The 27347-nt window shown below is 43.9% G+C and overlaps 1 protein-coding gene across 8 annotated transcripts in view; it reads left to right on the forward strand.

Annotated features, from left to right (window-relative positions):
* Nucleotides 1–27347, forward strand: part of LOC114661632 (sulfotransferase 1C2-like) — a 56486-nt gene that overhangs the window by 18504 nt on the left and 10635 nt on the right. Inside the window, exons 5-8 of one of the 8 annotated variants that reach the window (XM_051934766.1) lie at nucleotides 20692–20818; nucleotides 21295–21389; nucleotides 21485–21665; nucleotides 21757–22027. The exons of 3 other annotated variants lie outside the window; for them this stretch is intronic. In XM_051934766.1, the coding sequence (XP_051790726.1) occupies nucleotides 20692–20818; nucleotides 21295–21389; nucleotides 21485–21665; nucleotides 21757–21869 (516 nt within the window). In that variant the 3' untranslated portion in view covers nucleotides 21870–22027. Of the gene's footprint in view, nucleotides 1–20691; nucleotides 20819–21294; nucleotides 21390–21484; nucleotides 21666–21756; nucleotides 22028–27347 lie in introns of those variants that run through there. 4 more of the 8 variants (XM_051934765.1, XM_051934767.1, XM_051934761.1 and 1 more) reach the window with 4 other exon arrangements.

Below are 27347 nucleotides of genomic sequence, written 5' to 3' on the forward strand. Positions count from 1 at the left end.
TCTCATATTGTTCATTGCCTTTTCTGAGCCAGATCTCTATGTCAAATGAAAAACTTGGTATGACAAATTTTGATGGCCGCTGACTTACACAGTGACAAGAACTGGATGAGCTCAGGCTGGACTTGCTGGATCTAAAGTGTCAAAAGAAACATCTGATGAGTCTTTGTCAGGTTCTTCTATTGGGCTCATCATTAACTCCCAAAAAATTCTTATAGTGGCTTTTTCGGGTGGAAGTTCCTCCAAATTATGCAGATTGCAAAGCCGATAATCAAAGTCAGGATCTTCATACTGCATTGAAAATCTGTAGCTTTTTCAATAGCATTTCTTTGAGGTCTTCAAGTGAAGAAGGGTTGGGATGGACACTTTTTGTATATTGTCAGGTCCGAGAATAACTTGAAGTTGCATAGTGACAAATGTTACTAAAAGACAAGATAAAGAAGATGTTCACTAAGTGGCTAACAAGTTATAAATCTCTTGAGAGAAATTAGAAGCTTTCCTCTTATTTTGTAAGGTGTAAGAGGATAAAAGTCATTCAGCTGTTCTGAACGAACAAGACTTACATCTCCACAGTTACATCTTGAAACTTCATACGACCAAAGATGTTCAATGTACCACGAGCTCTGTTTTTCAACAACAAATGAAACTTCACCATTTATTATTAAAATATTCTGAATGAAGGCAAAGTCAGGTAGACCAGAACAAGAACCCACAGATATTACCGTACCTTTTGAGTAAGTAGTTCCACACAGACGTACAGTATGTGTGACAGACCTGTGTTTTGGCCTGGATACTCTTTATTGATAACATCCTTAAGCTTTGGTTCAAGGAACTGGGTTTGGACCACCTTAACTTTGCCAGGCTGCAATAAAGGCTTAAAGAAATTGGGTGAGTCCAAAACATATGCCAGCAATAACTGATGTTGTCCTAGCAAAGTAACTACAATGTTTTTAAAACTGTGTGAATCAGGAACGACCCAACCACCTGCTCCACAGATCAACTAAGGGGCCAAAACATCTTATCATATTTGGACAATGCTCTATGAAATGCTGTTTGGGTTTTAGTTTGTCATTTGGAAACTCTTCTTGAAACAGCTGTCTGTGTCCTGAGAGTTTAGACTCCAAATAGCACAATGTTTCCTTCCTCTGAAATTTTTTTGGAAAATGCAAGTTCCACAATATCCTTCAGGTCCATTAAAATTTCCAAAGTTTTCTCTTTTTCTGGCACTAAACCACCAATCATCAAAGATAAGAGTCTTAACAGTGTCCAGTTCTCCTGCCCATTACCACCACTTGTTTTTATTGAACTGAAGGTTTGTGAAATTTTTTGTGGCCGATTAACTTTATCAGAGTGGTCATATGGAAAATTCTGGATAATAGTGCTAAGGCAGTCAAGTGTGAAATAATTCTCTTGAATCAACTTGTGCAAACAAACACTTAATTCAAAAGGCACAACACCCTGAAGAAAATCATGAAGAAGGTCTGGTGGAAAAAACTCAAATGTTTACTCACCACACATTCAGCTCTCACACCACTGGCAGGCTCAAGACTGGGGTTTGTTTTAAGCGGAGTGATTAAATTATCACGCCCCTGCTGTGTTCTTATTTGAAATAATCCTTGTCGTACATCTGTGCTTTGAATGTCACTCAGTGATGCTAAACAGAAATGACAGAGTTTGTTTACCTTGAAAGCTCTCCTGGAATCCTGCAAGACTTTGTGCAGCAAGATCATCGGCAGAAACAGCCAACACACTCCCAGAAAGTTTACTGATGTACAAACCTTCTTGTTCAAGCATCTTTAAATCTTTAACTAATGGATCAAAAAAAGCGTCATAACCAAACTCTTTTACATCCAGACCTTTGCTTAGAAGTGCTAACTGTATTGCATTGAGATTCCTTCAAAATTCTGATGGCCAGTTAAGAAGAACTCAGTATACTGCAGTTAACTTGCGTGAAGTGCCAAGTGGACTGGCAACTTCAAAATCCTCAATGTACAAACAAATACCAAATCTACACTCTCTGGAACCAAGAAGTTTGTTTTCTTTATAAAACTTTCCATCTAGATATGACATATAATATCCTGGTATCTCCACTGGATTACTCAATGTGTTCTCCAAAACATCATCTCGACCCTGCAAAGCTGTTAAGACTTTCAGTATGGCCACCTGTTGTTTATTCGGCTGAACACAAACTCGACTGGTTCAACTACAGCAGAGTTTTTCTTAACAAGAGCCTTTCTTTTGTGACCAGTAGCAAGTGTTCCTCCTTCATAAGCTTTTAAAAATGGGTTGCTTTTGGGAATGGTGTCTGAAATATTTGCAAGATCAGAGTTGCCAAGAGTGCAGCCATTTTTCTTCAAAGTGTCCCCAATAATATGTAAGGTTTGGGATTCTGAATGTTCTGAGATCTCTTTTAAATTTTCAATAATCTGTTGCATTGCATTTTGTGAAACGTGCAGTACAGTTTGCATGCACAAAAAGAAAGCAGCAAGCTTATGTTCAATTAATCTAAATTTTCTCCTTCAACAACACTACTTGTTAAAATGTTACTGCTACATGCCTCTGTGGTATCTTCACCATCATCAGAGTCCCCTAGAGTACAGCTAGCGTCACCTAATTCATCCTCTACAAGCACCACAGACTTTCTAAAATCCTTCAACGAGAAAGGTTTGTGTTTTCTGTTAATGTGCACTCAGAATGTGGAAAGAATGTTGGTTTTCAAAGTCCAATTAGAATATTTCACAGTTTCAGAGTTTTTCAAGTGTCTGCTCAAGTGAATAATACAAGTCCTTTCTTTGCAAATGTCTTTGAAATGACAATTTTCACAGTTACATGTGACACACTCCGATTTATCACTTTTAGATGCACGCGGCTTAGGTGCGTTTTTAAAGCTCCTATTGTATTAAATAAAGCTAAACAGTCCAAGTACAAACACCGCACTCTTCTGTTGGTTAGATGATGCCAGTGTTTTAACAGAGGCGTACAGGGTTTTCAGTGCCCGGGGACAACTGAAGATTTCACGCCCCCTCCCGTTTGCCAAAATGCAATGGGGAAGGGAAAGAAAGTTTTAAAAAATGTATTTAAATAATAGTATTTTAAGAAAAAAATTTCATATTTTTTATTTTAAGCTAGACAAAGAGCCCGTTTTGACAACATAAGATGAAACGGGCACGAGTTTGTGTCAGCAGTGTATGAAGAACAAATGATAAGTAATGAAGAAGTTGTTTTGTAATGATTGTAGTCCGCTTTACTCATTACTGTACAGGCTTGTACTGCTAGTTGATGAATTTTCCAGGCCTATAGTATAATATTGAATGATGAATGTTCCAGTACAATATGGAATACTAATAAGTATAAGCACCACAAACCTGATATAGGTGTATTGAATGAATGCGTGATTAGGCCTTGAGCTGTAGTCGAAGTCGCCTTTCAGGCCTCTAGAGCTTTAATCGAAGTCGCCTTTCTCTTTGAATTTTTGCGGCCATAAATCCGCCGCCTGCCGCAATGTTGGGGTTGGATGTCGGTCTTGTAAGGTTTTTCGGGCAACTGCGCAGAAGGCGACTGCGCATTCAGCTTCGGATGGACGTGAGTGAGTGAGTGAGTGAGGAGGCAGGTGAATTATGTATTAAGATAGCTTTAAATTTTTAAATATTTAAATTTTTTAAAGCACTTTTATGCATATATTTTCAAGGTTTCGCTAATCATGTCAGTCCCATGACCTGTTTAATAACATCAAAAATGTTTCTGGGTGGGAGTCAACAGCGGCGTAGCTAGGGGGTGGTCCACCCCGGGCAGCACATTTTTGGGGGTGGCAGCATTGGCCCAAAGGCTCAGAACACTTCATGTGTAAGCAGCAGGGTTCGGAAAAATATCACTCATGAATGAGAAAAGTCAAACTCTCTGATTTTCATCCACAAATGCTTCAAAAATCATTTTCAGACAGTCCTTCTGTGACGCCATCAGACACGGCAGTTGAAATTTATGAGGCAATAACAAAAATAAACAGAAACATTACACCGATAATAATTTCTAGGAAGATAAACAACTAATTCACAATGTAGAATTTTGTTTCGTTAACAATCCGAATGCGTCCTTACTCATCCCCACCTATCACTTGTACACCACACCGGTTCTGTTTTTTGCAGTGTAATTCTATTAAACTAATAATCAGAACACAGCTTATCAGTGCGTCTGTATTATATTCTTGTCTAGTTGATGCTTATAAATAATTATAAGTGAAAAAAATATTGCTGTTCCTTTATATATAAATAAATCTATGCAAAATATATCTTAATTTTTCTCTATATGTCATTTTAATTTTCTATTTAAATAGGTTAACATATTCAGATACGTTGGAGGGCACCAAATTGAAGCCCCACCCCGAGTGGCATGAACTAAAGCTACGCCACTGGGAGTCAAGCATGTTAGAGTAGTGGAGGGGATAAATTGGATGCTGTGCCCGGGGACATAAACAGAATTAGTTTATGTCACTTGTTGCACTGAATGCCAGGCCAGGCCACCGGGGAAGCTCCCGCCGATTGTAAACTGGACTGAAATCTTTCTTCTCTCATGGAGGACCGAGGCCATGCCGCTCACACTCCTTCATCTCTGTGTTTTTAATCTGTGAGATTCTTGTTAACTTGTCTCATATCAATCAGTTTTGGTCAGGGGTTGTGTGAGTTTCTGTTGCTGAATTCTTAGGATGGTTTAGGTGTGTAGTCGTCCAGTATTGCCTTTGATCTTTTGCGTTTCTTGTTTTGACATTTATCATATTGGAGAATCCCTTGAAGAGTTTTGTTTGGGTGAGTTTCTAGTTGGGTAAATAGTTCGATGGAACTCTTCTGAATGGACTGTCGAATCGACGGGGATTTGGTGTCTTGATGAATCAAGTCGTTGGTTACGTACCGTGGTGCATCGAGTGCCATTCTTAGGGCTTTGCTTTGAAGGCACTGAATCGGACGGATGAGTACACTGGAAGCGTATCCCCATACTGGTGCTGCGTACAGTAACTGAGCTCTGATGATGCTTCTGTGCAGAAGTATTTGGTTTGTAGTGTTCAGGTTACTTTTTCTGTTCATCAGTGGGTACAGTTGGCCGAGTGATCTTCTTGCTTTGGATATACTTTCAGTGATGTGGTTTCTCCACATTAGGTGGTTGTCTAATATAACTCCCAGGTATTTTGCTGTGTTTTGCCATGAAATGGGACGACCAAACATTGTTATGGTACCAGGCGATGGTTTGTGCCTTCTGCTAAGAAGAATTTCTGGGTTGATGCTGATTCTCCATGTTTGAAACCATTGCTCCAGGGCTGTGACTGCCTCTTGTAGTCTTTTTGTGATAACCCAAGTTTGGGTTGACTCGTTGAGGACTGCAGTATCATCTGCATATTGAGCCAGTGGTGTGCGACTTGTCTTTGGCATATCACTTACAAAGATGTTGAAGAGGATTGGTGAAAGTAGTGAGCCTTGAGGCACACCAGCAGAGTGATGACCTGATGCCATTTAACTTTATCTGGAATGTTCTTCCTCTAAGAAAAGAGGCTGTGAGGTGAATTTAATCATTTTGTAGAGAAGGCCTTTGTGCCACACTTTATCAAATGCTTTGGATACATCAAGGAAGATTGCCCCGGTGGATCGATTAGTGTCGAAGCCTTCAGTGATGTATTCCACTACTCTCAGGAGTTGATGAGTGCTGCTGTGTCCAGTTCTGAAGCCATGTTGTCCTTCATTGATTATCTGTAGCTGTTCTCTATATTTTTTCAGTATTACTTTCTCAATGGTTTTAGCAAGAGTACGAAGTAAACTGACTGGTCTGTAGTTCGCTGGGAAAGATCTGTTTGTTCCTGGCTTAGGCAAAACTATGACATCAGCAGTTTTCCAGCATTCAGGGAAATGTCCTAGTGTCATCACCACGTTGGCAATGTTATTTATTGCAACAATTGCTTTGTGAGGTAGTGCTCTGAGAGCTGCATTTGGGATGCCATCTGATCCTGGTACGTTCTTAGTGTTAAGATGATCAGTGATGTTTCTGATTTCTGCTGGAGTAGCAAAATCAATGACATCTGGTGGGTTTGTTGATAAGAACTGGTTAGTTTCTTTATTTACTTTTTCAATGTGTTGGACATCTGCATTTTCAAAGTTTGGTGAGCACTGGAGTTCCAAGCTGTTGGCAATAACTTCTGCTTTGTCTTGGGTGGTACATACAAGTCCGTTCGGACCAAGGAGGTAGGGTATAGGAGATTGTTTGTTGCGGAGCGCACGGGCGATTTTCCATTTGGTACCTGCTTGATGTTCCATTTCAGATCATGTTTGTGACCATTTTTGATTCCTGATATCATTTAGTGCTTCTCTGATTTCAGTTGAGAGTATATTCATTTTTTGATGGTCTTCTGGGGTTACATTGTTTTTGCCACTTTTTTTTAACTCTATTCTTTTCTTTGATTTTCTCTAGTAGCCAGTTGGGAATGGAGGACAGATGATTTTTGTTAGTATTATGGGCTTTGTGTGAAGCATTTACCATTGCTTGCTTGATGCAAAGAGTAAGGGCTTTTGCTGCGTGGTCTGGCTGTTGGGGTGTTTGGATTGTTGTTAGAGGGACCAAGGATGATTCAAGTTTTCTTGTGAAAGCAGGCCAGGATATTCTCTCTTTTGTTATGCCATTGTGGTTTTTGGTGATGCTGTTTGATCCACGTAACTCCAGAAGTACAGGGTTGTGGTCAGAGCTCACTTCTGCAATGGAGCTGATGAGTGGAGAGTGTGTTATATTTTAGAGAATTGCAATGTCTATTACATCAGGTCTGTATCCATTAGGGTGGAAGAGCATTGGGTCTTCTGGTCCTATCACTATTAGGTGGTTTCTGTCTGCAAAATTGAGGAGAGACCTCCCTCGTTTATTAGTAGTTGTGCTGTTCCTGGCTGGATGTTTTGTATTTAGGTCACCTGCTAAGATCGTTGGAGTATTTGATTGGAAAAGCAAATCCAGTTCTTGGACAGGTAGGTCATTCTTGGGAGTGTTGTACACTGTAATTATTCTCAAAAGGACTATCTTTAGTATTTAGCATCATCAAGTTGGCTTCCAAGGTAGTTAATTGTGGTGTGGGTGATTCAGAATGATCTATTCCTTTTTTGACAAGAATGGCTGTGCCTCCTCCTTTTCCTTTAATTCTGTCGCACCTGTGTATAAAGTGACTTCTTGTTCTGAATTCTGACCTTGGATGTAAATGGGGTTCACTTATTAGCATTACATCAATTAAATGTCGATCCAAAACTTCTTGAAGTTCTTCTTTTTTTGTTTTGTACCTCGTCAGCGTTGCAGATGGTTAATCTTAAATTATTTGGTGTGTGTAGTCATTTAGGAGCCATAAGAGAAAATCTTTACAACAGCAGGAATTGAGGACAGGATTATAGTTAGAATATCTGTTCCAGTTCTTGCTGCACATAATTTATCAATGAGGGACTTTGCAAAATGTAGTAATCTTCTGGCTTTGGGCTGGAAATAAGGTTTGTTAGGCTTAAGGGAGCAGACACGTCATCTTCCTCAGAGAGACCAGCAGGGGGAGCCCCAGGCCTGTTCATCCGAGAAGCGAGTGTAGTGGATGTAATTCGCTCGGCCTTCTGCTTCGTTTACGATAGATAGATAGATAGATAGATAGATAGATAGATAGATAGATAGATAGATAGATAGATAGATAGATAGATAGATAGATAGATAGATACTTTATTAATCCCAAGGGGAAATTCCCATACTCCAGCAGCAGCATACTGATAAAGAACAATATTAAATTAAAAAGAGTGATAACAATGCAGGTATACAGACAGACAATAACTTTGAATAATGTTAATGTTTACACCCCACCCCACCCCCCAGGGTGGAATTGAAGTGTCGCATAGTGTGGGGGAGGAACGATCTCCTCAGTCTGTCAGTAGAGCAGGACGGTGACAGCAGTCTGTCGCTGAAGCTGCTCCTCTGTCTGGAGATGATCCTGCTCAGTGGATTCTCCATAATTGATAGGAGCCTTCTGAGCGCCTGTCGCTCCACCACAGATGTCAAACTGTCCAGCTCCATGCCAACAATAGAGCCTGCCTTCCTCACCAGTTTGTCCAGGTGTGAGATGTCCCTCTTCTTTATCGTGACGTGATCCGTTTGAAGTAGGAGGTGATGGAGTTGCGGGCTCCACTAGGCAGGTGTCTTTGCTTACAGCTTCAGCGTAGTTGATTCCTGCAGAGACTGCTCTGGGTGGTAGTGATGTGGGTTGTGGCTTCTTCTTAAGAGGATTGTACACAGATCCCCTGTAGTTTGCAGGGTGGTCCTGACTGCAGGTTGCCTTTTCTTCTCTTGGTTTGTTGCAGTCACGTGACCAGTGGCCGTCGGCACAGCGCACACATCTGGGTGTATTATAACACATGTTAGCAGCATGGCAGCGGTGGCACTGACCAATCTTGGGTTTATTAATTAAATGTTCTACTTTAACACGTAAGAAAATTAAATCAGTAATTTGAAATATGTGCTTATCTTCTTCGTTTCTTGTTAAGTGTACGAGCATCAGCTGGCAGGGAAGGCGCTGAGGGCCTGCCTTCATTCTGCACACTTTAATAACAGGGAAGCCTCTTTCTTTAAGAGTCGTTTCTATGTCTTCTTCACTTACAGATGAGGGTACACCACGTATGACTACTTTCAGTGGTTTTTCCGATTCCAACATCCAGGAGTGGAATTCAACGTGACCGTCTTTTAAGAAGTGAGAGAGCGCTCTGTAGTCACCAGCGGATTGTGGTTGAAGACGAATGCCGTCTTTAGTGGTGACTGCTTTAGAGACGGTGATGGTTCGTCTTTTTAGGTCGTTGTTGAATTGTAACCAGTTTTCTGAAGAACGGAGAATAATCGGTGGGACTTTGTTCAGGCGGCGCGCACTGCGGTCTCGGTCTGGCCTTTGCGAGCTGTCGGCAGGTGACATGACAGTCGGTTTGAATCTTCACACGAAGCTTCCATTTTCGATGTTAAATCGGTCAGCGCGCTGGAACGATTTCTAAGCGGAATATCTTGCTGAGGGGAATTTAGTGATGTCGGTTTTAGCTTCTTCCTATCGAGAGAGTGTTTGGAAGGAGAGATCTTGTGTTTTCCTTTCAAGGATGTTACAGGCAAGAAGGGACTTTCAGTCTCACTGCTGTTGCCGTCTAAGTAGAAATTTTCGTCCATTTCCGATTCGCCTTCAGAGCTGAGATCAGACAGGGTTTTGGGTCGACCGGAGTACACCTTATGAAGGTGTGCCTAGAAGTCATTGTTTGGCACGTGCTGGGACGCCGAGGCGTCTTGTCTTCTCCTGGTGAAGAGTCAACGGCGTACGTATCGTCAATTTTGGCAACACATTCGCCGATTTCTTCCTTGAAGATCCCATTCACCTGGGAACTGAGACTTTTGAAAAGGTGTTAAGCACCAGAGTCGAAAGCAAGTTCGAAAATTCAGCCGAATCTTCTGCTTTCAAGCGTCAATTGTCAACAGCAAGTGAAATCCCAAACGACAGTCCGGCTCTGGCGCCGAGCACCTCAACAGACCGATTCTCTGCCATTTAAATGTCTCTTTTCTGCTGACTCTCTACCCTTAAAAGGACTGTTTGCCTTTTGCTGCACTAGTTGGACAAAGAACCTCCAGCTAATAATATGGCAGAAAAATAAAGAAGTGCAACTTAAGTGAAAGGAAGGACACTGCTTAGCTATGCAAACAATTCACAGCTCACGCTGTTAGACTTTCTCTCCTTTACGGCAGGTGAATTATAATGAAGCTCACCACTTTCCTTAACTCACACTGTCAATGTCAGAGAATATCACGAACCTCACAACGTAACAAAATCTTCACAAAATACCAAAGCATTGGTCTGTGCTGGCAGCTGTGTGTGATGTAATGGCAGCTCATTCATTCCTATATCTGATGTAACTTGTCCAGCGCCGTTGGCATAGCAGTGGGCCTGCAGTTGACTAATCCGATTACATTGGGAAAAACAGAAATGTGCTGCGAATTCCGCTTTTATGTTTTTGCAGTTCAAACACAGTGTAAGGAAATCTTATCTGTCTGGATGACAAGCGGGTAATATCATCCTATACCGCTGGCATGGCGCGACCCGGTGATGTTTGTGAAATACCCGATCGGTCAGTAGGTTCACATTGAAAAGCTCCTTGCGGCGAAAAACCAGAGAGTGGACAGAAGTTACAAAGGAGCAGGTAGAACACGAGTCCTCAAAGCCTGCCATTGTAAAGCCGGCGCAGTTCAACACACAACGCCAACAGGAGAGCTCTGAGAAATCTAAAACGACTAACAGGCCAGTCGAGAGTCGACATCAGCATCATGGGCCAAGAAATCAGTATGATCTCTGAATACGCGTTCTCTTCTGATCCTTCCATTTGCGAGGTCTTCTAACAACGCTAAAGCAGCCATGGCAGTGGAGTAGTTTGTAGTCAATTTGTAAAAACATAATGGTGCACAGAATGACCAATCTGCTACCTTACATTTATCAGCGATATGCGGTTAATCCAGTGTATTTGGTAAAGCCGCGTTAGGGATGTGAATCAGATAAATAAAGGGAAACCACACAGGAACAGTAGCACTGCTTTGACGCTGGGGGCCGCCAGTTCGCAGAGCCGAGCCGAACTCTCCGCTCGCAATGCATTGAGCTGACGTGTGAATGGGCGTGGCTTTAGGCCGAGATTAGGTGGAAACGGGCGTGCTGAACATTTTTAGGGGTACGCAGCGTTTGTACACGAGGCCACTTTGTTGGGGGGGGTTTTACGGGATTTCAAACATGAAAGCTTCTCACCAATGAAACACTAATATATACATTGCGTTGAACTTACAAATAAAGACGTACACATTTTTTATCAACTTATATAAAAAATTTCACACCACAATTCCACAATAGCAAAAAAAAAAAAAAGTTGTTTGTGTGAACATTTGCACTAAACGGAAAAAAATGTAGTCCAGAGTTAAAACAATTCTTACTGTGAGAGTCCAAAGAAAAAAATAGAGTGCGTCAAAGAAAACACTCTTAACCATATATTAACTTTCAGTTTAGGAAAGGCTACGAACGGCCAAAAATTTAAAAAAAAAATCTGACCTCTTGCTTCAGTCCATGCCGTAAATGCAACTACTTGGATAAAAAATTTCAAAAGCCGTTTATGGCTCGGAGGAGCCTCAAGCCGCACCTTAACAGCGGCCAACTGCTCAGCCACCAGACACCTCTACGTCTGGCGCACCTCGCAAACCCCTCTTTCTGTCACGGGGGTCCCCAAACTCGGTCCTGGAGACCCCTTGTGGCTGCAGGTTTTTCTTCCAGCCAGACTCATAATCGGTGACAACTGACAGCACCGATCTCATTTAATTAGCGGTTTTGTTTTGCTCTTCAGTTATTCTACAGTACATTCAGACAAGCGTCATGATTTTTACATTTAGAAGACAAATCTTTCTATTTTTGCTATAGATGTAAATGCTCACTTCTCTTTTGTTGATTTCATTCTATTTTTTTCCTTTCTCTGTGCTGTTTGCTTCCTTCGTTGATTCTTCATACTGATAATTTAATAATGTGATAAATCAATTGTGAATTTCCCCTTGGGATTAATAAAGTATCTATCTATGTCTATCTAAAAACGAGCAGAGCTGACAGCCCGGCAAAAAAACACTGAAGCATGAAGGCTGCAACCACTTTAGCGTCAGATCGACCAATTAGTAAATAATGGATTAATCAAACAATTAGAAACAAACAGAATGAAAATGAAAATATTGTTAGAGGAAAAAATACAGTATTCCCATATAACTGCTTAATACTATTTATTTATTTTACCAAACTTATCTTTCTAATTTCTTTATTGATTACATCTTGCCTGCAGAAGGGGCCCGAGTTCCCCGAAAGCTCGTATATTGTAATCTTTTTAGTTAGCCAATAAAAGGGAACATTTTGCTTGACTTTTCATTTTATTGTTCCCAAAACACAGAATCTGGGAAATAACAGTCCACATAATTAACTCAGGAGTCCAGATAGATAGATAGATAGATAGATAGATAGATAGATAGATAGATAGATAGATAAACTTTATTAATCCCTGGTTGGAATAAAAACCTGCAGCCCCAGTGGGTCCCACCGGACCGAGTTCGAGTAGCCCTGGTCGATCAAGTCTGTCCGATCGATCGTAAAACTGTCACCTCTCGAGACCTTCGGCCCAGCCGCACCTATAGGAGAAAACTGGATTTGTTTCAATTTCCTCGGGCAACTTGCCCACTCACAGGGAGATACCATCTCGGTCCTGCAGGGGGAATATCACACCTGAAACAAAAAAAAAATCAAACTATCAACCAATAAAAGAAACATATTAGAACACTAAATAATATTTTAAAAATATATACTGTAATTATACATAACAAAAAAAGAAAAACGCTACTGAGCACATCCACTAGTACCAAAATGGACACCCCTGTGGCGGTCTTTCTGCATCCCCAGTTGCGACCGCATCTGCACGGCGCCATCTTTAAAACACCGGCCGTTAAACATGGAAAACAACACGCGTGGCTCGTAGTTGAAGTGAACATTTGTGGAAAAATACTAGTAATAATAACCAATTGATTAATTAACAAGAAAGAAACAAACTGCATGCCGGCAATTCCAAAACGTTGTTATTTTTATTTTATTTTGTGCTCTAAGCCCACTGACCCACTGGTTCCTTATTGCGGCTCGCGTTTAGTGCTCACCGTGCGGCTCGCCGTTCAGAGTCCGTTTGCAGTGCGCTGGCGTCCCGGTGAGGCTACGGCGTCCAGCCTGGAGTTTCTGCTTCTGTTTCTGTCTTACATGTTATTGATGTGGAAATCAAATCGGCAATCACAGGGCCTCTGGGGCAGCTGTCACCCCACCAGACCCTCCAAGTGTGGCCCCCCATGTCTCGGCTCTGAGAGCGTGGGGCTTCTAATTGAGATTTAAACCTCTTATTAGGTGGGCCTTTACAAACCGGTGACGCCTTACCTCTGCTTCAGGGAGTAGATGTGAGGCTTTGGGACCTTAATCAACAGTGCTGGTGTGTCTGTGGAAAGGCCCTGTACACCATCTCTGTGGCCCCTGCAAAAGTCACATCAACACACTAGGCAACCTCAGAAATCCCCCATGACAATGTTTAAATAGCTGAAATGTGTGTCACTTATAGCGCTGGCCCACCCTGAGACCTCTAGGGATACCCCTTAACAAAAGTGGAAAGGCCAGAATTCATCTCTTATATAGTGCCTTTTATTTTTAGCAGTCTCTCTACCTAGTAAATTATGTATTAGTATTATTATTTATTTAGTAAATGATGCCTTCTCTAGTTAGACAAAGCAAAAGGCAATATAAGGCATTCTATCTGTCTAGCATATTGTGCCTTTAACATCTGTCTGTTAGATAGCATTTTTCATATCTCTGTTGTAGTGCCTTTCACATCTAAATCTTTCCTTTTAGTGTATTCTCTCTCTCTCTCTCTGTATGTGTAATATGTTTGTAATCCTGCCAACTACACCAAATTGTGTCATTGCGGTACGGAGCCACCCAAATATCAGATTGCAGTTTAGACTTATGAATGTCATACTCCAATCTTCACTCCATCCAGTGAGCGCACCAGCCGCCATGGCACAACGTCTCAGGCACAGACATCTGAGATTTGATCCCCGCAAGGCGTAAACCTAATGAGCCCGAATCAGGGCAAAACGTGTGTTGTGTGCTCTTTGTATTATTCCTTAGGTACTGTATGTATAATTATCTATCTATCTCTCCATTATAAAAAAAAAATCCTGAAAAAGAAAGCAGGGCGACGATACGCGATCTTCTCGGAAGACACTAACAAGACCTGCGAGACATAAACAATATCAAATAACACTCAGCCGTGTAAAGGCACGTAGCACACACAGATCCTGTGCTCTCAGCACATATAAAGTGTATAAGGACAATACGTTCTAGATGAAACGTCAATGACTAAACAAAGAAGAAAGAGCAGTGCGGAGAAAAGAGGCCCAAAAGCATTGGAGAGAAAAAAAAGGCAAATCAGAGATTACGAAAGCAGTGGAATTCAAAAGGCTCAAACAAACGACGGCACGATACACACGCAGAGAAAGGTACAGAATATGAAAGCAGTAAAATTTGAAAGTATTGTAGCGTCACAGCCAGCTTGAAGTCTTTTTTGTTTTAAGTGACTGTTAGGTCCGATTGAGGGAGGGTGGAGTACAGCACAGAAGACTGATAGCAGTGCGACAGCAGCAGAAAGACAGCAGATGATCAAACAAAAAAACAGTACGAGGAAAGTTCGAAGAAAGAAACACGCTGTCATTTGATTTTTCTGTTTGGGGATCGTTGTGCACAACTGAGCTGCGGCCACAGAACTAACTGCTCTGCGGAGGATTCATTCAGGCATTTCAAGGTCTTTTGAGCACTTCGTTGTAATGAAACTATCTGCTGAATGGACTTCGTAGTAACGAGATTTCTATTGACTCGCGTCATATGGGGAAGCTGTCGGGACCATAAAAATACTTCGTTGTAATGAAAATTTCATTGTAAAGATATTCGTTGTAACGGGATTTTACCTGTACAGTATATGATTAGCTAAGTGCAACATTTTCATGCAACATTCCTTTTCTTCAAAACTGTTCATCATACACTACACATCTATATATCATTTTTTTTCATCTTCATTAGAATACAACAATGATACTCTCATGACAATACAAACAATTTAACATGAATTCATAAATAAATAAATACATGATATACATGTGCTCACTAAGAACAGTGCTGCTTGAGTTGTGCATTAGCAGTTGACAGGCTATGCAGATGGCACAATGCTAGTCAGCCATCTTGAAGCAGAGATTGTGAGTTTGTGTCTCGGGTCCTCCCTGTCTGAAGTATTGTAGAAAAGGTGATTATTATTATTATTTATTATTATTATTATTATTTAACAAAAAATTCCAATGTGCACTGATGGTGAGCAAAGCGAGCTATCAACATGGGGTTGGGCCGCCATATTCAGCCAACGAGGCACACCCGAGTGTGTGTGTGTGTGTGAGAACATCAAAGGTGTTGCCATCGAGGCACACATGACCGCGGTTATCAGTCATCATCAGCACACCATCACGTGACGAGAACCTCCTGGTCACATCAGTTGGCCAAGGCCATTCTCCACCAGTTAAATTCACCCCATCTTAGCCACTGAGATGTGTGACTACGGACCACCAGGCATTGAGTCACTAAGCCCCTCAAGCTGCCACACGTGCACGATGGATGTGTTCACATAGGGCTGGTGCTCACTCCAGACAGGCGCCATTTACTTTTGTGTGGAAGTTGAATCTCCTGTGACACTTATCTGTAGTCCCCTTGTTTGTCCCTAAAGAGGAGGTCCTTTGGCTGTCGACGTGTAAACTGGCTGTTGATCAGCAGATATGTGGCTGCACAGTTTGTCCGATTGGACTGAGTGGGTCTCAGGTCTACACATTTGTGTTGCCATTTTGTGTCTCCCCAGCACGATGTCCAACTCACTTGGTGCTCCTCGTCATGAAGCCTGCAGTTCAGGACCCTCAAACCCAACCACATCAAGTGAGCGTCAGAGAATTTGTGATGTCAAAGGTGTTCCACTCATTTCATCCATGCATGAAATCTTTGGCAGGGTAGAAAAGTTCCAGGCCAAAGCAGATGACATTTTAATAGCCACTTACCCCAAGGCAGGTGAGTGACGGTGACACACAGTTGAGAAACAGCTTGGGCAGAATCATAAAAGTGAACTGTCATGTCACCCAGAAGTCATCTGCAGGTTCTCTCCATGTCTTTTTAACTCTTAACTAAGGTACCACCTGGATGATTGAAATCATGGACAGCATTCGCCAAGGTGGCATCACAAAAGAAATCACAACCATCCCCAGCCACGAGCGCACCCCATTTCTTGAACTGAGCAGCATGGGCACTCTTCCAGCAGGTAAGTCTCTCTATGCCAGCGTTTCTCAACCTTTAAGTATTTGCGACCTGAGTTTTCATAACAGTTTTAATCGCCCCTCTAACGTTTTTTTTTTTTTTTTTTGAAAGGAGCCCACTAATACCAAATTGTTCTTTTTTTAATTAATGATATCATAGATGCATATTTTATTATACCTACTTAACTTTTATCGAAATTTATCTAACTCTATATTTATTTTTCTAGTATCAGTATGTAGTTTAAGTTCATTTGTTTTGGTTTTAATAGATGGATTTTTCATATTTTCGATTCTTGTTTTTATTTATTCACATTTTCGTGCCCACCTAGGGGGCCTGCCCCACAGTTCGAGAACCACTGCCTATGCCAAGGCAAGTTGACAACAGTGGACTCCGTAAAGACCCCCTAAGTCTCTTTTTGTTTTGGTGTCTCTTCAGGTGTGGACCTTCTGAAGGACATGCCATCTCCTCGACTTGTGAAAACTCATCTCCCATTCCAACTAGTGCCACAGTCCTTCTGGGACAAAGGGTGCAAGGTAAGCTCAGGGGCGTCATCATCATCCTCATCATCATCATCATCCCACTCCACTCCACTTGACCTGCTCCACCAAAGCCGTCTTAACCCCAGGAGTGCAGACGCAAAGACTAAAATTGTTAAGTTGAACTTTGGTATGGCTAATTTTGAGCAGATGCGACAAAGTCTAAGTAGGATACACTGGGATAAGACAGTCAAGGAGCAGTGGAACAGGTTTAACAATGTAATGCAGGACAGATACAGACCTAAAATTGGAATTAATAGGAAGTTTAAAAACACTCTGTAGTGGATTAATAAAGATTTTAAACAGTTGCAAAGGAAAAAACAGACGAATAAGGCATACAAGACTAGTGACTGCAAAGTGAATCGTAGAGCGTATGAGAACATAAGCCACCGTTAAGAAGGATATCAGGAAGGCCAAAAGACCGTTGGAGAGGAATATAGCAGATAAGGTGAAAGACGACCAAAGAGATTCTTTTGAGGCAACAAAAAGATACGACCAGAGAGGAGGAGGAGATGAGATTATTTATCTGGACTTTCAGAAAGCTTTTGATAAGGTGCCACATGAGAGGGTTGGCATCAAACTAAAAGAAGTGGCAGTTCAGGGTGTGGTGTGTAGATAGGTGCAGAATTGGCTCAGACACAGGAAGCAGAGGGTGATGGTGCGAGTAACCTCATCAGAACTGTCTCACATTAAGAGTGGTGACCAGCAGGGGGCAGTGCTGGGGCCGCTGCTTTTTTTAATATCTATATGGCCTGTTCCCCCACTCTGGAGCCAGGCCTGGAGGTGGGGCTCGATGGCGAGCACCTGGTGGCCGGGCCTGCACCCATGGGGCTTGGCCGGGCACAGCCCGAAGAGGCAACGTGGGTCCCCCTTCCCATGGGCTCACCACCTATGGGAGGGGCCAAGGAGGTCGGGTGCAGTGCGAGTTGGGTGGTGGCCGAAGGCGGGGACCTTGGCGGTCCGATCCTCGGCTACAGAAACTGGCTCTTGGGACGTGGAATGTCACCTCTCTGAAGGGGAAGGAGCCTGAGCTAGTGCGCGAAGTTGAGAGGTTCCGGCTAGATATAGTCGGGCTCACCTCGACGCACAGCTTGGACTCTGGAACCAATCTCCTTGAGAGGGGCTGGACTCTCTACCACTCTAGAGTTGCCCCCGGTGAGAGGCGCCGAGCAGGTGTGGGTATACTTATTGCCCCCCAACTTGGAGCCTGTACATTGGGGTTTACCCCGGTGGACGAGAGGGTAGCCTCCCTTCGCCTTCGGGTGGGGGGACGGGTCCTAACTGTTGTTTGTGCGTATGCACCGAACAGCAGTTCGGAGTACCCACCCTTTTTGGAGTCCCTGGAGGGGGTGCTAGAGGGCATACCTTCTGGGGACTCCCTCGTTCTGCTGGGAGACTTCAATGCTCACGTGGGCAATGACAGTGAGACCTGGAAGGGCGTGATTGGGAGGAATGGCCCCCCTGATCTGAACCCGAGCGGTGTTTTGTTATTGGACTTCTGTGCTCGTCACGGATTGTCCATAACGAACACCATGTTCAAGCATAGGGGTGTTCATATGTGCACTTGGCACCAGGACACCCTAGGCCTCAGTTCGATGATCGACTTTGTGGTCGTGTCATCAGACTTGTGGTCACGTGTCTTGGACACTCGGGTGAAGAGAGGGGCGGAGCTGTCAACTGATCACCACCTGGTGGTGAGTTGGCTTCGATGGTGGGGGAGGATGCCGGTCAGGCGTGGTAGGCCCAAACGTGTTGTGAGGGTCTGCTGGGAACGTCTGGCAGAGCCCCCTGTCAGAAGTAGCTTCAACTCCCACCTCCGGCAGAACTTTGACCACATCCCGAGGGAGGTGGGGGACATTGAGTCCGAATGGGCCATGTTCCGTGCCTCTATTGTTGAGGCAGCTGACCGGAGCTGTGGCCGTAAGGTGGTCGGTGCCTGTCGTGGCGGCAATCCCCGAACCCGCTGGTGGACACCGGCGGTGAAGGATGCCGTCAAGCTGAAGAAGGAGTCCTACAGGACCCTTTTGTCCTGTGGGACCCCGGAGGCAGCTGATAGGTACCGGCAGGCCAAGCGGAATGCGGCTTTGGTGGTTGCTGAGGCAAAAACTCGGGCGTGGGAGGAGTTTGGGGAGGCCATGGAGAACGACTTTCAGACGGCTTCGAGGAGATTCTGGTCCACCATCCGGCGTCTCAGGAAGGGGAAGCAGTGCAGTGTCAACACTGTATATGGTGGGGATGGTGCGCTGCTGACCTCGACTCGGGATGTTGTGGGTCGGTGGGGGGAATACTTCGAAGACCTCCTCAATCCCATTAACATGCCTTCCAATGAGGAAGCAGAGCCTGGGGACTCAGAGGTGGGCTCCCCCATCTCTGGGACTGAGGTCACCGAGGTGGTCAAAAAACTCCTTGGTGGCAGGGCCCCGGAGGTGGATGAGATACGCCCGGAGTTCCTCAAGGCTCTGGATGTTGTAGGACTGTCTTGGCTGACATGTCTCTGCAACATCGCATGGACATCAGGGACAGTGCCTCTGGATTGGCAGACCGGGGTGGTGGTCCCCCTCTTTAAGAAGGGGGATCGGAGGGTGTGTTCCAACTACAGAGGGATCACACTCCTCAGCCTCCCTGGAAAAGTCTATTCAGGGGTCCTGGAGAGGAGGGTCCGTCGGATAGTCGAGCCTCGGATTCAGGAGGAACAGTGTGGTTTTCGTCCTGGTCGCGGAACAGTGGACCAGCTCTATACCCTTAGCAGGGTCCTGGAGGGTGCATGGGAGTTTGCCCAACCAGTCTACATGTGTTTTGTGGACTTAGAAAAGGCATTCGACCGTGTCCCTCGGGGAATCCTGTGGGGGGTACTCCGAGAGTATGGGGTACCGGCCCCCCTGATAAGGGCTGTTCAGTCCCTGTACGATCGGTGCCAGAGCTTGGTCCGCATTGCCGGCAGTAAGTCGAACCCGTTTCCAGTGAGAGTTGGACTCCGCCAGGGCTGCCCTTTGTCACCGATTCTGTTCATAACTTTTATGGACAGAATTTCTAGGCGCAGCCAGGGTGTTGAGGGGGTCCGGTTTGGTGGGCTCAGGATTGGGTCACTGCTTTTTGCAGATGATGTTGTCCTGTTTGCTTCATCAGGCCGTGATCTTCAGCTCTCTCTGGATCGGTTCGCAGCCGAGTGTGAAGCGGCTGGGATGAGAATCAGCACCTCCAAATCCGAGACCATGGTCCTCAACCGGAAAAGGGTGGAGTGCCCTCTCAGGGTTGGTAGTGAGATCCTGCCCCAAGTGAAGGAGTTCAAGTATCTCGGGGTCTTGTTCACGAGTGAGGGAAGAATGGAGCGTGAGATCGACAGGCGGATCGGTGCGGCATCCGCAGTAATGCGGGCATTGCATCGGTGTGTCGTGGTGAAAAAGGAGCTGAGCTGCAAGGTGAAGCTCTCAATTTACCAGTCGATCTATGTTCCTACCCTCACCTATGGTCAGGAGCTATGGGTAGTGACCGAAAGAACGAGATCGCAAATACAAGCGGCTGAAATGAGTTTCCTCCGCAAGGTGTCTGGGCTTTCCCTTAAAGATAGGGTGAGAAGCTCAGTCATCCGGGAGGGGCTCAGAGTAGAGCCGCTGCTCCTCCGCATCGAGAGGAGTCAGATGAGGTGGCTCGGGCATCTGATCAGGATGCCTCCTGGACGCCTCCCTGGTGAGGTGTTCCGGGCATGTCCAACCGGGAGGAGGCCCCGGGGAAGACCCAGGACACGCTGGAGGGACTGTGTCTCTCGACTGGCCTGGGAACGCCTTGGGATTCTCCCGGAAGAGCTAGAAGAAGTGGCCGGGGAGAGGGAAGTCTGGGCATCTCTGCTCAAGCTGCTGCCCCCGCGACCCGACCTCAGATAAGCGGGAGACAATGGATGGATGGATGGATATATGGCCTGTTCTCGTCCAGTGTGTTCTAATGTTCTAACTACGTCTGTCAAAGTTTATTAAAAAGATTGTTTCTCTTTGGTCCAGGGGTTTCTTAAGGTTTCCCTCTAACTTTCTGAAATTCATGAACTCCCTTTGAGTTTCAAGGACAGGTGTGTTTCATATTTCAAGGATCCTTTTGAATGTTTAGGAATGTTTTTTATTTTGAGCTCTGTATATCACCACACTGAGACCCACAAAGCACTCGTCATTCTGTGGACTAAGATGACACATCACTTTTATTTATTATATTTTTTCCCAGGTGATCTATGTTGCCCGGAATGCCAAGGATATCCTTGTTTCGTATTTCTTCTTCCACAAGATCACTCCTATCCTCCCACATGCAGGGACCTGGGATGACTTCTTTGAGAGCTTTCTGTCAGGAAATGGTGAGTGTGTCCACTCTGACCTCTCGTCTCTCTCTGTTCTTGACGATCAACATCATAGACAGGATCCATGGAGTCATTCTGCCCTCCTTCTTCTGCTGCTTCTTCATATTGATGGCAGCTTCCCACATCCCAGGGCTCCAAGACTCAAAGTCCTCATCTCTGTATTGTTAATGGCAAATCTCTAAGCTTGTGGTTTTAGGAAGGCACCCTGACCTGTGGAGTCATTGAGTTTTTTGTCATTTGAGAACACAAGAAGAGACGCACAATTTCTCCTTCTGGCATCAGTCAATACATCTGCCTCTCTCTAAACAACTTATGTCTCCATGGACTGCTGAGCACCTTCAGCAGGTTACATTTTATGCCAGCTGAGTCCTGAACCTGCCCGGTGAAGCTAGAGGACTGGGTCTGTTGATTTAAATCATCTCTGATGCTCGTGCCATCACCTCCACTATCTTCTCTTTTCTTCTTTTTGTAAGTGGTGTGGGGCTCCTGGTTCGACCACGTGACAGGCTGGTGGGACGTCAGGGAAAAGCACCAGATCCTCTATGTCTTTTACGAGGACATCTTGCAGGTGAGCCTTCATCTCTCACTTGGAAAGTGGTCTCTATGCACCAGGGTATCAGGTGGGTGTCCTTGATGATGTGCCAATTTCTGCCAATATTTCAGGACCCAATGCGGGAAGTGGAGAGGGTGGCACGTTTTCTGGGTCACACACTGGATAATGGCACAATTCAGGAAATCGTGAAGCACACCTCCTTCAACATGATGAAGGACAATCCCATGACTAACTTCAGCAGAATGCCCACCTGTATTGTGGACGTGAGAATCTCACCCTTCATGAGGAAAGGTCAGTGCAGCTCAAGTCTGCTGTCTCCAGTCTCATTCTCTGGGGGTCTCACTGCCTAACTGTTGTTACTGTTCCTTAATTGTTCATTTAGGTCAAGTGGGAGACTGGAAGAACCACTTCACTGTGGCTCAGAATCAAAGGTTCGAGGAGGAGTACAGGCGGCGAATGGCCAAAACATCACTGCGTTTCAGAACGGAGCTCTGAGCTTGGGACGAAACTGAGGGAGCGGATACATCTGTCTTACGGCGCTTTGGAGCCCTCTGCTGGACATCTCGTGCATTGTTTAAGTTTAGGATCTTGGATTTGTACACATGGAGACATAAATTGATCTTGTGTGTATCTAAATATGAAACACTTGTAAAGGTCATCCAGTCTGCTGTCTCGTGTGTGTATTGTGTGTGAAAACCTGCTCGAGCCTCTTCAGTCTAATTCAGGGCCATAGATACCCAGAAGCACTTGGTACAAGACAGGAGCCAAACTTGAGCGAGGGGGTAGCAGACCATCACAGAGAAAATTCACAGTCCTAGTTAGACTCGCAGTGGGGTACATTTAAATATTCAACTCCATTTTAAAATATCTTCCCTACTTAATCTGTTATGACATTTCAAGTTTAAATTATATAATGAAGTTTCAGAGTTCCTTGACTTTGTTGAAGTTCTTTAGGTGTTTACACTTTTACTATAAAAATTCTTCCTTAATCTTCCAACCCTGAATTGGAATAAGTAAGGCTGGCAAATGAAAGAAGTTCAGACCACCAGAAATAAATCGGGTCACCCGTGTGCAGTCCAACGCGAGTTTGATTTGATAGGCCGGGCTCACAAATTTCATACCAGGCTTTGCCCCCAAAGCAGGCCTTCCAGGAGCCCCCGAGGCCTAATTACCAAAAATAAACCACCGTGATGCTCCGGGTGCCCACAGCCTGAGGCTCTTCTGTCTCCCAGGACATCGATATTCATAAGCGAAGATCGACTCAGGAGTGAGGACACAGCAACACGTATTGGTGCAAAGAGTGTTTAATTAAAACAATCAGGGCCCAAAATAAAATGTAGCACAACTCACAATCTTTATCAGTACGTGATCCATAAAACTAGCGCCATGGAGACAAAGTTAAAATGCAATAAATAAAGGGAAGAGAGTCCACTCCCTTTGATCTCATTCTCCGTGCGCCATTCTCTTTCTGTCACTCGTCTGGCCTGTGCACCCTAAGATCCACTCGGGAGGGCCGACATGCTGGTGAACACCATCCATAAAGTGACTTCTGTCTCGGCCACCTCGGTGACACACGCTGTGACAGTCTGTCTCCCCCTTCCTGACACTTTCCATCAGGACCCCCGGAGCCCCAGCTGTCTTTGATCCACAGCTGAGAAGGGCTGATCCACCCTGAAGTTCTGCCACAGGACATCCCATCATCCTTGTCTCCCTGTCAGTTCTGCTCTCTTCCTCTTACATTGGCAATGGTAACTAATCGGTAAAATAATTGGCTCCAGGACTAGCCAAGGGTCCAGAACTGAATTAACATTTCAGTGCAGAGGGGTCGGCCCGAACTGCCGGTGGTCTTGTAATTGAAGAATTAAAATGAGAAGGAGCAGAAGTGAAGTGTGCGCGAGTTCTAAAATGAAGGACTCTGGCTTTGGGCGACAGGATGGCCACCTCAAGCACTGTGTCACAAGCCAGCTACTAAAGCAGATGGCCTGCTAGTAGTTCAGGACTGACCAGGACTGAGGGGACAATAAGAGAGGCAGATGGGGGGGAAACAGATTTTACTTGGGTTTTGTCTCAGTAGAGTTCTCTGTTCCTCTCCTTTCTCCCTTTTGTATTCTCGATTACGCAGCCTTTGTCAGAATGGCTCAAATCTCACAGACTTACAGTACCACTCTGTATCAGGTGTTGTACTTTAGAACTTCTCCCCACCTTCCCTTCTACTTCTCTAACCTGAGAGAATTACAAAGAGCAAAAGACAAGCAGGAGTTAAGTTACATCTTAAATAATGAATTATTGAGAATATTCATAAAATGGCAATAATCAAAGTACAAGTGAATACTGGCAACCATACAACCTGATCAATGCTGATGTGGAGTTTCAGGAGGCACACACACTGTCTCCAGTGAAGTCCTCCTTTTTAGTCAGAACAGGCCACATGCCTGTGTCAATACGGCTGAGGAGTTGTGCTTCTCAGTGGGGTCTTCTTTTCAGACCATGGTGTGAGGACGTTTGGGTGAAGCAAGCACATTTATACATTTTCTTTCCAAATCCTTACACCAATAAGGCATCATGGAATAGAATGGCTTCCAGTTCAAAATCAAATATCCAACTTTAGACAACAGAATTCTGGTATGACATCGTACCCCAGTTAGCAGCGTATTTTCACACCTGCCCCCAAAAACCATTTGTTGAGTGAAGCTTAGAGAATCCCTTGCCAAACTGGTTTTAGGGACACAAACCCCCCACCCCCCCCGACAAAAAACTCCTCAGTCGGTCCTAAAGTCCAGGGCCCTCATGTAAAATGCCATGCATAGAATTCACAGTAAAACATGGCGTACGGACAAAAGTGTCAATGTGCATACGCATGCAAAAATCTGTGAGTACACCAAGAAACACGCACATCCCGTTTACAAATCAATGAACGGGAGACTGAACACGTGCACACACCTACAGCCCCGAGTCCTCCCAGAACTTCACACATTTTAATATGCAAATCAACATGAGTAGCCGCTTTTCTTCAGTGCTTTGTTAAAAGACAATGGAAAAAAAAAAAAAAAAGAATTTCAGTGAATACGAAGCGGAGGCAAAGAAAAACGTACTATTGGGTGGCTACAGCAGTGGTATCAACAACAATTAAAAACTGATGGAGTGATACAGAGAGGTGGAGACACTCCAAAGTCCAACTCCAGAAAGTCGTGAAGTGCCAGAAATAAAAATAAAAAAAGTGGTCGGTTATCAAAGTCGATATGAAAAGCGAGTCGCAGCCCACCGTCTGTTAATTCTGTTTCAGTCAATAGCTGACCTCCATGTGGAGCACGCGAATCCACCCGTAGATGCTACTCACACACACACACACACACACACACACCTCTGCCTCAGAAACCCCCAGGACACCCTCCGGTTGTGTTTTGGAGTCACAGGCTGCTATAAGAGATGTGGCCAATTAACTTAAAATATAAGGGTGTACTGTGCATACTGAATACAAATTAAATGAATTGGTTACAAAATAAATGCTGCATCTGACTACCTGTCTTTACATTCGGCTGATTACATTCAAATGAAGTTGTAACGCTGTCCGATGTGACACCCGCTCTGTGGACTGTACAGCAGCACATGAAGAGTGGAAATGCTTTCTATTTACGTAACTAAATTCATTCTCTGAATGCGCCTTTGTCAGGCCACAGACTCAAAAAACACACACACACACACACACACACACCATTAGGTCTTTGAATTTTTTAAAGTAGGCTATGAAAATAACGAAAGAAGTAAAGCAGGTCACTCTTAGAGGCCCAGAAAAACTTGATATGTAAAATACTTTTCTATTGACAATGCACAACATTTGTACGTATTCTATTAAATGTAATAAAAATAAGATACTGAACCAATGCTGAGAGGGCACAGGCACCAATAGTTTTATTTATTCATTAGTTTATATCATCAAAAACGTGTTTACTCTGTGCATTTGTTCATTCTTTAAACATTAACATTATATATAAATAAAGACAGTTTTAGCCTAAACTGTATCTTTAACATTTTATGCAGGTATGCATTTTGTGAAAATCTGACTGTTTCTGGTCACTTTGCATTCTTCACACGGCGTTGCTGCTATTGTTGAAGGAAACGTTAAAGGCCACATGCAAAATTAATCTTTATGTACCGCAGCTGTCCGTTTGTCTGTCCAGGATTTTAAATCACCTCGCAAAACAATTGAACAATTGACCTGAAATTTGCTCCACATATACTACATGACATCTACTATCTGCTTTCGGGGTGACGATTGACCGCCAAGGCTATTCCTCATTTTAATTTTTATTTTATTGCAGAATCAACTTTTGGCTGTGTGGCGCATGCTTACGGGCGCCATTCTCATCCCCAACACCTTCGCCGTCACTTCCTCTACTGCTTCATATCTTAAATCATTCATGAGGCAGATTGAAGACCTAAGTGAAAAATTAAAGAAAAACGTACTAAGTAATTGCAACACAACTTAATCAGTTTTAATGTGAAAAGATGCCGACAAAAGAGAAAAAGCAGGCTGCTAGGGTGGAGAGAAGAGGAGCAGCTCAGGAAGGAACAAGCGCATCAACCTCTGAGCAAACAAATGGTAAACGTACAGAGAAAGAGAGAGGATGAGAACTAGAAGTCAAGAGTACTCACTGCGCGTTAGCGTTCTAGTAGCGCATGCGCCGTTACTGGTTTAGTATAACGTGAGCAGTCCTTCATTACTGAACAGAAACAGATGCGTGACATGAGAACTTGAAGCAGACTCTGCCTTTATCCAGTCTGCATTCTCCATACGGCATCAGTGCGGAGTTTAACTGTTCATGTGCAGTGCATACCATTAAAATGAAAACAACCGACAACAGAGATAAATTGATGTTAACGAAATCTATTGTTGCACACAACACTCACTACCACAATTGGTAAAGATGACTTTACAATTCACTGTTGCAAGTGTTAAGAAAATTATAGGTTTCCAGTTCGTTAATTTTGAATGTCCGCTCATATTTTGCAATTTTCACCAGCAGGAACGCTACTTTTCGGACCCCTTGGTGAACAAATCTTTTATTTTAGTGCGTCTTTCTGCCTCTTTTTTAAGATTTTTTTCTCTCTTTCCCGTTCCCTCTCCGCTCCACCTTTTCAAATTCTTTCTAAATAACGGTAGCGTCACTACACGAACACCGGTCTCCCCGCACTATTCTTTTGCGTTGTGTATGAACCGCCACAGTTGAAATGATGATCGTTTTATTGTTTCATGGGGGGAAAAAAAAATCACGTCGCCTATTCAGTCACCGTGTCACCATAGCGCCAAGGTACAACTGTCAGAGTGCGAGAGACGCACTTTAAAATATTAAAATAAAGTCGAATACGTTCAAGCTTATCATGAATTAAAGAACAACAGGCACATTTAAAACACACAAATCGTTCAAACTGCATACTTCTTTCATTAATAGAAAAATAAAACATTTCGTGTTACCTTTTCGGTCACTCTGAAGGGAAAAGGGAAAAAAACGTTAAAAATGTGACCATAAGCTACACTTCATTAAAATTTGAAACAAAAAGAAAACCAAACACACAGTAACAAATACCAACACCCATACAACATCCAAATATAAGTATATTTTAAACAATCTCCTTATATATAAGTTTAATCACAGAAGCACCAGACGTCACTGCGCTCCTGTTTAACTGTCAGAGCGCGAGACGCACGCGAAGTCAAAACTTAACAAAAATAAGTAACCAGAAAAGAGACCCCAAAGGGTGGGTTTGTACCCACTACAGATCAATAACGCCTGCCTGTTTTCCAGTATAAAAGCATTATATAATATCACCATTAGTTTATTTCACTGAATGCCAGGCCAGGCCACCGGGGAAGCCCCCGCCGATTGTAAACGACAGTCCGGCTCTGCCTTTATAGTGTAGCGTTGGCGCCGAGCACCTCAACAGATCGATTCTCTGCCATTTAAAAGGCTCTTT

The sequence above is a fragment of the Erpetoichthys calabaricus genome, chromosome 12 (assembly GCF_900747795.2).
Source record: "Erpetoichthys calabaricus chromosome 12, fErpCal1.3, whole genome shotgun sequence".
Lineage (NCBI taxonomy): Eukaryota > Metazoa > Chordata > Cladistia > Polypteriformes > Polypteridae > Erpetoichthys > Erpetoichthys calabaricus.